At 38.5% G+C, this 10738-nt stretch overlaps 1 protein-coding gene and 1 pseudogene across 1 annotated transcript; both read right to left on the bottom strand.

Moving 5' to 3' along the window:
• Positions 1 to 251: 251 nt before the first annotated feature.
• On the bottom strand, positions 252 to 2519 carry LOC115228219. The gene is made up of 2 exons (XM_029798857.1): positions 1190 to 2519; positions 252 to 403 (listed from the first exon to the last, which is right to left on the bottom strand). Exons 1-2 carry the CDS (start codon positions 2517 to 2519, stop codon positions 252 to 254), a joined length of 1482 nt encoding a protein of 493 aa, XP_029654717.1.
• A 512-nt stretch (positions 2520 to 3031) lies between these two features.
• On the bottom strand, positions 3032 to 5265 carry LOC115228218 (annotated as a pseudogene).
• Between the last annotated feature and the right edge of the window lie 5473 nt (positions 5266 to 10738).

The raw sequence follows: 10738 nt of genomic DNA, 5'->3' as shown, positions 1-10738 counted from the left end.
CCCTCGTGATACCACACAATTTGTTCCAATTCCTGCATTTCCTGGGTCTCCCTTTGGTTGGGGGCTCCGGGGATCTTGAAAATATCATCGCTGTGTTTGGCGAGGAGGAGACGAAGACGGTCTCTTCGATCGGCCGCGTCCTCCCCGAACAAGACTGGAGGTTATATATATGGATTACTTATTGGTTCCTGGAGTCTCCTTAGTTGGTACTTTACGTCACTGTCGTCGGTGGAGACGTGGATTTGGCGAGCCTATGTGGATATTGGGGGATGGGAGACCTTCTTTTTAAATTCAAACTCTGCAAGGAGCTCTGCCTGGCCAGCAGAGAATGCCTGCTGGGTTTCGTTGTAATCTGCCTCTGCAGCTACTAGAGAGATATTGTTTCTTATGTCAGATGACATCTCTAAAATAATTTTTAATGTGGATTAATGAATGTATACAATATGGAACCACAATGGACACAATTGGTATAACAATTTATTGACGATAAATATATTTTTAAAACAATTGAATATAAGTTAAATTTTATAAATATGGCTGGGTTGGTGAAAATTATAAGAATTTTTTATGTTTAAATACACGTACTTTATACAGTCAAACTTCTCTAATTTACTTCCTCTATGATTTGCCACTCTCATTTTTTACCTAAAAATTTGACATTTTTTAATTTTTTTTACCATTTTTCTATTTTTACCGCTTTTTCAGGCTTATATAGGGTGCTTCAAGTCTCGATATTATCATTACCAACTCTTACATGTTGTAAACATTTATTAAGAAAGAAACTAATTAACTAAGTAATTTTACTAACTAAGTCCAGAGCCTTCGAAGTGAGCAGAAGGCGGCACTCCACGCACCTCCTCCCCTTCTTCCTCCTCTTCTCTGGCACTGTAGACCTTCGAGAAGGTGCAGTCCAGCGCCTCTTGCTGACTAAACGTCAGGAAAGGGCTGGATCGGCGAGCATCAAACGAGACACTCTCCAGAGTCCTCTTAAGAACAGTTGACTGTATATAAGCCTGTAGAGACTTATCTACATCCAACTGTCTTAAGTACCGCTTGTGGTATTTGGTGACCAGTCCATCCCATGTCATCACACACGGGATGACATGGACTTTGCACTGGTGCATCAGTCCTAGCTCGTTTGCAAGGAGGTCATACTTCCTCCTTTTCTCCACTTCCACTATCTGCAAACGGTCTAGGCACGTGATGCCCACCTCCACGATAACAATCTCCCCGGTGACCTTATCGTGGACCACAATGTCGGGTCTGTTGTGCTGGACAACAATCGAGGTGCGTATGGGGGTATCCACCTTAATGCACACCCGCGAGTTCTCACACACCGATTGAACTCGATGGGTTCGCAACTTTCTGGACCGCCTCAAGGCATACTTGTTGCAGAGCAAAAGATGGAGGGACCTCACCACCTCGTTATGCCTCCATGTGTAATCATGGTAAAGCATACTCCCGCACTTCGTGGCTAAATGGTCAACGGTCATTGCCTTACTCTTACAGTGGTTACACTGTTTCCGTTGACCATTAAAAAAGTTTCTATCCTGCAAATATGAGAACAACCCTTCTGATCGGGGAGAGTTATTCCCATATTTCAGCCACGTAGATGACGACGATACGTCAATGTGCGGGTTGTCCAGGCTGCTAAAGAGAGTCTTGTGAAGGACTTTTAAGTTGATCTTTTTAATTAAAGACTCCTTTTGAAGTTTGATCAACTCCTTCACATTAACTTGGGTAGCACCTAGACCATACTTAGCCGACACATAGCCTTTTATGGTCCCTAGGTGTGTACCACGCGCTTTTTCAGCAGCAAGGATGGCAGCCTTCCTTTGGGATACACTCGACCCACTCCACAAGGTGTCGTGCATCTTAGTAAGAATTCGCTCACTTAAGTGTACGATGTTACTCAGTCCACGTCCTAGCTGCCCGCGAGACAAGTACAATCTCTCCTTATTGCTTGCCAACACGTGGACATGATTCTCTCGGAGTACTCTTCGGACAATAAGGTCCATTTCATCGTACTCACTCGGCTCGAATTCGATCAGGCCAACGTAGTAGTTTAGCAATGAGATGGCATACTCGTTCAAGGCATGAAATAAGTTCCGTGCATTGAGCCGAGTCTTACATAACATTGCCGCCCTACTACGCACACCCTCCACTACACACTTTCTCGTTTCGGGTGTGATTAATGAGGCTGGACTCTCAACCACACCAAGATACTTATATCCTTGGTGTTCCTCCAAGACTTTGACTAGGTCACCACACACAGGGGTGTTAGTCGCCGACTTGTTGTAGTTGAGCTCCAACCCCACGGCCTTCATGAAACCTTTCAGGACTTTACCCATTGAGTGAAGGATCTCTGAAGACCGAGCGAACAGCTTAATGTCGTCTATGAACATGAGATGGTTGGTGCTAAAACACCCTCCTTCATGTTCGATCGACATTTGTTCGAATTGGGCAGTGAGGACTCTACTCAGCGGTTCTAGGCAGAGGACGAACAGCAGCGGAGACATGCTGTCGCCCTGTAATATGCCCCTCTCTTTTGTTGTAATTTAGATGGACGTTCCACCTGTCCATCACAGTTGCAACAAATTTGAGTACATGTTGTAAACAAAATTGATTCCCAAACACATGCTGAATCGCTATTTAAACAGATTAATGTAAAAAATGCAGTAATCTTTACATCATATGCTTAGAGTGACATTTCTTGCAAGACTTAACAATTGCTGGAATAAAACAGAGTGGAATTATTGATGATTTTTCCTGTGAAATAGAGGGATTCGGAAAATTACTAAATGAATTAAACATTATTAATCAGGCAGATCAGGAAGAAATCCTAGATGCTACTTGAGAATAAAAAATAAAGATTCAATTTAAACTATGCCTAGGCGTATTATGCTGCTTTATATTAATTCAAATGCACAACTGAGCATGTTTCGGTTGAATCAAAGGTTATTTACTGATGACTATAAAATCCATATTTTAAATAAAGCATAAAAGAAAAGTAGAAGGTAATTTAATGAATTTAAACAATACCAAAATATCCTTTCAACTCCACAATCAGCTTCCAATCAGCTTTGGTGAGCTCATCCCTAAAATACTGCTTCAAAATGTCGATCGAGTCCCTGGTGACCTATTACATAACACAACTCATCCAGCCTGACTCAACAAATTATCCGCTTCAGTAAAATGCCTTCCATACATTTTTTTCCCCTCAGTGCCATTATACACGATTTTGACAGCCACCTCCGACCCTTTGCGGGAACTCGCCACATGAACATTGGACGATTCAATCGACGCTACACGCCCCAAAAACACCCCACTCTGCAAACAAATGGGAGTCCCAGTGCAGAGAATCCCCTCTTCCACACGAACACCCAAAATAATGGGATCCCTCGTCTTAATGATATGTTCGGGGAGAATTCTGAGACGGCATGGAAAAATGGTCTTTGGGCGGTACAAATTCTTTACTCTCGTTTGTTCCTGTTCCACATATTGAGTCAGTTTATCGAAGAGGTGGTATATTATGTCCGCTGTGAATATTTTTACTCCCTGTGAGTCGGCCAATTCCTGTGCTGCCTTATCCACAGGGACATCAAAGGCCAAAATCACTGCCCACTTTTTGCACTTTTCTAGCATAACTGAGGCGTGGACAACATCTTTGCGATGGACTGGCCCGACATTGATTCCACAGTACTGCCATACTTGTCAAACCAACACATACTGGAATATTCTTGGTTCGCAAAAACTCCAAAAGTGCCTCGAGTGACCCCAAAGTAGAGGCCTGGACATATACTCCTTGTTCTGACAGGTTGATGCAGTTCAACGCGGATTTGAGACAAAGAGCGACTTCTTTCTACAACACCACAATAAACACAACCGAACAACACTCAATCTCATCCTCGTGATATGCCACTAGGAGAGGAAGACCTGCAATGGCTCCTTCCAACGATTTTGCTGTGAGTTTAATTCCGCGGGCTCCCTTCACTGCCTTGTGATGAATATAAGTCGACTAGCCCTCTCAATTGTCCTATCTTACTTTAATCCTCAGTTCCTTCATGGGCGGGGGAGTGAGGACGGACCTCACCGACGTGACGATAGGCCCATCCTGTCCTGCAACCACAATTGTGTTCCCTTCCTTCACCATTCCATTAACCAGGATAATATCGATGGTTGTCCCCAACCCAGTTATGGTTTTTACCTCAGAAATAAAAAGGTGCCAACCTCCATTACAGTGGCATCGACCTCCTCTGAGTACATCAACTTCCGAGACAGTTTATCCTGACAAATGTCACACACCAATGCCATTAGATTCCCCATTCCATCCCCAGACAGTGCAGATGTGGGCACAACTGACGCACAGTTAGACAAATCGTCATTCTCGTGGAACAAACTGACATTCAATCCCTAACAATATGCACAATGACCAGCCTGGATTGCAAATTCTGCCACAATATTACTAAATCGGCTCTTGAAATCGAGTTGAACGTTGAGAACTTGGGATTCCAAGACATCCCTCACGTCCGTCCCCGGCTGGGAGTTCCACTTTGTTAGACGATCAATCTAAATTAGCCGAAGCACGAATAACCTTATTGAGTGCCACAATAAAGGGGGTTTTACCGTTAATTAATAGTTTAATTGACTCGATTGTCTGCTTCTCCAGTCCATGCATCACATCGACTACCAATATTGCAATATCACACAACGACGACCCACGTGACCTCAAATTACTACAAAATCAACAACATCAAAGACCTAAAGGACTCGTGGCCAGGAGTGTCGATCACTAAAAGTCCGGGAAACTTGTATTTTCCACAGTCGATCTATCAAAATTATTTTTGTACAAAACTCACGTTTTTGACCATCGAAGTTTTCTTGACGATTTCGTGCATTGGGACATTCGTGGCTCCGATTTGCTGGGTGATTCCCCCTGCCTCGCCGTCCTGGACATTGGTCTGCCTCAACTGGCCAATGAATACACATCCCCCACTTTATCCAGGATTTTGGTCTTCCCTGTGTCCACGTGCCCAAGAACGCACACCACCGGGGCTCGCAGATTGTCCACTCTCCTTCGCTCTTTATTCACCACCCTTCTCTCCTACAAAATCAAACATGTCCTCTACTTTTATCCTTTCTTCTGGCGGGAGATTCAAGTCTCCTGTGTAGACCGAAGAGATCTCCTCCTCTTCCACTAAAAATATTAAATAATCAAAAAACCGTCATTTTCAGTCGAATCGGGAATACAGGGAGTACCCACATCCGTCGAAACAGTCGCGGCAGATTTGGCCACGGAAATGTTGGAGAGTTGTCCTTTATCGAGACCTGGAATTATATTTTTAAGGGATTACCTCTTCTTTGTAACAATTCTTTAACTTTTTGACGGTCTTTGTTGATTTTACTGTTTGCCAATTTATTTTCCGCGATTTGACGTTTTTTGAGTTCTCGGGCTTCTTGCTTGGCCTTTTCAGCCGCGGCTTTGGCCTTTTCCTCCTCTTCGAGCCTCAGTCTTTCTTCTTCCTCTGCTTTTTTGCGGAGAGCTTCCTGTTCTAATCTCAGGCGTTCTTCTTCTCGCTCTTTTATTATCATTGCTTCACGGATTTGGGCGGCAAACTGTTTTATTCAAAAAGTAAAAAACCGCATTTCTTTTTTTTGTTTTTTTTGATGAGACATTTTCTGGTTCCTGTTTGTCCTCGGTGATGTCCTTTTCAGGCACTTCTTCCTGGACAGGTAGAATGTGTTTATTTTCTGTTTTTGTTTCTTTTCGCTTTTGTTTGTCTCTTAGCTTTTTCTCCTGTTTTTTTTGAGCTGCTGTCTTCATTCCCCCCTTTGGGGAATTGTCAGTGTTTTCTTCGACCGGAAGGGTTGTTTCTTGTGGATTGTTGGCAGTCATTTTGTTTTTTCTTTTATTTCTAGTTTATAGAATTAGTTTTTTGAAATTGTTTACTTTCTTTTTGTATCATTCTCAAATTCATCACAAAAATCAGACATCACGTGAGACAATATTGCATTAAAGTATTTTAATAGATATTCATTAATCATTAAATAAATTTTATATAATATAATTTTTTTAACTAAATTTTTTTCTATCTACTATCTACTTTATGGACCATCCGCACGGAACCTTATCAAATAGATTGGGAACTGAATGCAGAAAGTACCAGATACCCGTTGGAACGCAGAATAAATAAAAGCGGCCACGTCCTTTGATTTTATAAATATCCTGCAGGCAAACTACGCCTTTTCAAGACTCCACAAATTTTGCATTTTACTCAAATAGACAAAAGCAACTTTTTAGATTAGCTCAGTTGCCACAGCTCGGAAGGTAATGTTTGTGTTCCCACTATTACTGGATTGAGCATGTTTTGTTTTGCATTTTGTTTTTAAAGAAAAACTGGCTATTTCATGCGTATTTTGATAGTTTATGCTATCATCGCACAAAGTTATTTTAATCTCAGTCTTCACTAATTCGGGTGCCTCGACGACTACTCTGTTGGTCCCTAGTGGCAGGAACGTGTAGTACTCTCTCAATATAAGTAAATTTATAACGACTGTTCCTTTTGTGAGTGACCGAGACAGCACACACAATTTATTTGGCTGCAGGTTGACAAAAATTGGAAATATTACGGTATTATAATTAAAATAAACGTTTAATTTTAAAATATATTTATCATCAATCTGTTCTATAAAAGCGTACACTTCTTTTTAGCTTTGATCGTTCTCTGAATTAAAACGCTTTTAATAACTTGATTCATTAATTCCCGAATATTATACTAAACTGTAAAATCATCAAAATACAAATTTAAAAGACGAAGTGTCGAAATAGTGTTGCATATTCAGTTCTCTGGCTAAGGCCATTCCTTGTTCTCTGGTTATGGGGGACTGATATCTCAATCTTAGCTGTTCTTTAATATAAGCGTCTTCTCGCAGGTCGACTTGAGTCCCAACCAAAATGCACAAACTATTCGATCCATAATTCTTTCTAATTTCCGGAACCCACTAAAATAATTATATTTAAGCAAAACATATGATTTGACGTTATCGAACGATGCAGGTATAACAACAGAAAATGTTATTATAAAAATGTCCGTGTTTTTGTAGGCGAGAGCTCGAATGTAGGAATATTCCTCTTGTCCCGCAGTGTCGAATATGCATAAATTGACATCCTGGGAATTGACAGACACATTCACAGAGTAATTATCAAAGACCTAAATTTAACATTTGAATGACTCAACTGTTGGGACATAGGACTCTGGGTATTGTCCATATGCATATGTTATCATGAGACATGTTTTGCCTACTCCCCCGTCCCCGACGACTACACATTTAATAGTAATAGGATCTCGGTTCATTTTCTATTCAGCGCAGAAAATCGCTATATATTTGACATTAATGTTTCCAAAATTGAAATTGAGGAAAAAAGTGTACAAAATAGGAAATATGTAAGAAATCGTCTTTTTTAACCATTCAGAGTATTATTTTACCAATGAGTTTCATATTTTAGAATAAAATGAATTCAAAAATTAAATTCCTTTTTAGATAGAAATATGAATTTACCAGTTTCCCTACTCTGTTCCATGTCAATGGTCCTGGAAAAACTTGTTCTCTAGAATATTAAGGGGTATCTCTCCAATATGTCCTTCGAACACTGTTTTAAAAAGAAAGATCTACTTTGACACGTATATCTACTTTGACGAACTTTATTCAGATTGGATTCTTAGGAAAACCCGGCCATCAAAAGACTGCTCTGTACTATTGACTTAAAAAGGCCTTCGACTCAGTATTGAGAAAACTCACTTAGAAGATATTCATATTAAATATTCAAATTGCTCAATAGTTGGAGAGGACGTATTTGTATGATACAATCGACTCTACCGCTTTCGCCCACTCTGTTTAACCTTTTCATCACTTATTTGTCTTTATCGGATAATGAAAACGACATCCTAATTGTTTGCGCCGACAACATCTTCATTCCTTCAGAAAATCGAGACATTCTAGCTGCTTCATCAAGACTACAACAAAACTTGAATACTGGATCACTGCTAACCGCCTATCAACCTGTTCAGAAAAGTAAGCGACCTTCTTTTTCACCTTGGATAAACGACTTGGGAAGAAGTTAGTGCATCTTACACTGGACAACAACAAAATTCTGTTTTATCGGATTCAGAAGATCATTAGAGTTACTTTAGATATTCACATGTTCTCCTCACGTCGACAATGTCATAACAAAATGTGAACCGTACTTGGGTGTTTATACAACCAGTACATTATGCCCTGTTGATTTTACGCATATGCGATATGGGGTGAATCAATTTCCTGGTCCAACAAGATGAAGATCGAGTCCAGCCTAAAAAGAGTCTTCACACTCATGGAGCGGTGGACTTGAAGAAAGTCCTAACTCCTATAAACATGGAAGCCCTCTTCCACTCATATAGACGAAGCTATAATGCAATCATGGAGATCGGAGCTAGACGTCCAAGACGCATTGGGGCGGGTTCACCTGAAAAAAATCGGGCAAAGATGAGAACCCTCATGAATGGTATTGGGATCACGTGACTTTTTTTTCATTTGGGAATAAAGAATTTGTGGAAATCGGAATATTTCAGATTTGATTTAATGACACCCTGATTAAAGCCAACGAGACTCTTTCTACAATGTTCAAACTGGTCTCCGGTGACTTTGGATATTGGGTCCTTGATTAACAAAATCAAATTGGTAAATATTATTCAAGAGATTTCAAATTCGAACCACAAATAGTATTCTCCTCCTTAAAAATATCATTTCTCACATGTAAGTGACTCACTACTTAAAGGGTTCTTTTTAACGAATTATAGCAAAATACTGATCTGATTATAACTAAATATTCAAGTAAAAAAGAAGTGACGATTGTCCTATCAAACAGGAAATGGCATAAATAGGTCATATGTCCTCGACTGCTCTACTTCACTAACATAGAAGATTTTATGAGTACATAAGATGTTAATTATTAGAGTTAAATAACATTTCCGCAATTTCGGCAAATGGTATCTTGAAGACAAAAACAACAAATTAGGCCAATTGGAAAGAAAATAACAGCCAAAAATATTCCAAGTATACTGAATGTCCGGTCTCTCAGTTGACACTAAAATAATTAGAAAATTAAGCATAACTCCACAAATTGGACAGCCGTAAAGTACATGTGGAGTAATTAAGTGTGTTCCTTCATGTGATATTAATACTGGATCCACAATAATCACTTCTATAATAAATAATAATTTTTTAAAATTATAACCTCTTTTAGTGTATGGTTTATTCAACATATCAGCCATATTCGACCTATATTTATTTTGTAATTTAATTAAATATAATATTGCAAAAAATTAATTATATGATTAGACATATAACAATATGGTTCCGTGAAATAAATATATTTTAGAACTCAATAAAAATTCACATTCAGGTGCTTCAGTTTTTTCACAATTTTATAAGTTGAGTTAAGATAATTTGTACCTATCTTGTAAACAATTTGTGGGTTAGTCACTAGATGATATTATCCTGATGCTCATAATTCTTAAGCCTTCATGTTTATAAATTGTGAGTCTATTTGTATGTCGATAGTTGTTAGTTCACTCTGATGTATTTGATTTTTTAAAACTTCATTTTTTTTAAGTTTTACATTTCACAAATTTAAAATCAATTTAATTTTCTTTTTCTTGATAAAGTGTTTATTTTATATTGAAAGAATAGAATTATTTGACCCATTTATAACGTTATCATTCTGCAATATGCTTGCACTTATTTTATCAATTTTGTTAATTAATTCAATGATCTCAGCAGCTGATGAAAAAAAACAAGAAAAAACAACAAAGGCAAACATCAATTCAAGTACAAAAACCTCACAAAAAACAACTACTAATAAAAAAGTTACTAATCAAAGAAAAAACACTAAAACTCCCAAAATTACAACTTCGACGCATAAAATGACGACAGCTGCCCCACATGCCAAAACGACAATTGCCACACAGGTTAAAAATAATTCTAAAAAAGTTATTGGAATAATTGCCGGTGTTCTCGCAATAATATGTGTATTTGGATTAATCTACTATTTCATTCACCGAAAAACGAAGAAGAATAATTACGGGGAACTCAATCGCTTATTATAATCGTTATCAGTAACTAATAAGACTAATTTTAATTATTCGTTTATTGGTATTTTTTGATTTCATTTTTTCTTGTGGTGTGTTTCACCCGAGCACTACCATTACCGATGGATCTATCTACGAAGTCTCTTGAAAGATAAATTAGTAATAATGTAGACGATGATTCGGCTTTTTTGCTTTTAGCGATTCGAAGTGAAATCATGTAAGAGATTTTTGATAATATAAAATTGAGGTCAAAATTGGATGAATCATCTATTTGTCAAATATTTTTTTGTTCTTAAAAAATCGGTTTTCTGATATTTTCGTGATTATTAGGAACTTAATACTGCAAAAGTAATTAAGGCTTCATGTATTTAGGTGAAAGAATTTGTGACAGATAATACACTGCGGATGTTCACAACGTTTCTATTCACTGAAAATCTCGAATTCCTCGTCACAAGCTTTTGGAAGTTGGAGGTCCATGTTTCCTTTTCTTGCTGAAGAATGTCATTCATTCCAAATTTAATCTTTTTAGGAGGACGTTTTAAAAAAGGACACTGCGAGGACAATAATTTCAAATCAACTTCTCAACTTGGGCGCGACAAAGAGTCTGCACA

The sequence above is a fragment of the Octopus sinensis genome, unplaced genomic scaffold (assembly GCF_006345805.1).
Source record: "Octopus sinensis unplaced genomic scaffold, ASM634580v1 Contig10057, whole genome shotgun sequence".
In the NCBI taxonomy this organism is placed as follows: Eukaryota; Metazoa; Mollusca; class Cephalopoda; order Octopoda; family Octopodidae; genus Octopus; species Octopus sinensis.
Note: the sequence above shows the minus strand (reverse complement) of the source record. Positions and strands in the feature narration are given on the sequence as shown.

What these genes read in the sequence shown, in the direction of transcription:
- LOC115228219 (XM_029798857.1), bottom strand. Translation starts at nt 2,519, where the DNA reads ATGTCTCCGCTGCTGTTCGTCCTCTGCCTAGAACCGCTGAGTAGAGTC. An exon ending in GGGCATCACGTGCCTAGACC is followed by an intron (nt 404 to 1,189) that starts GTTTGCAGATAG and finishes AAATTATTTTAG; the next exon opens with AGATGTCATCTGACATAAGA.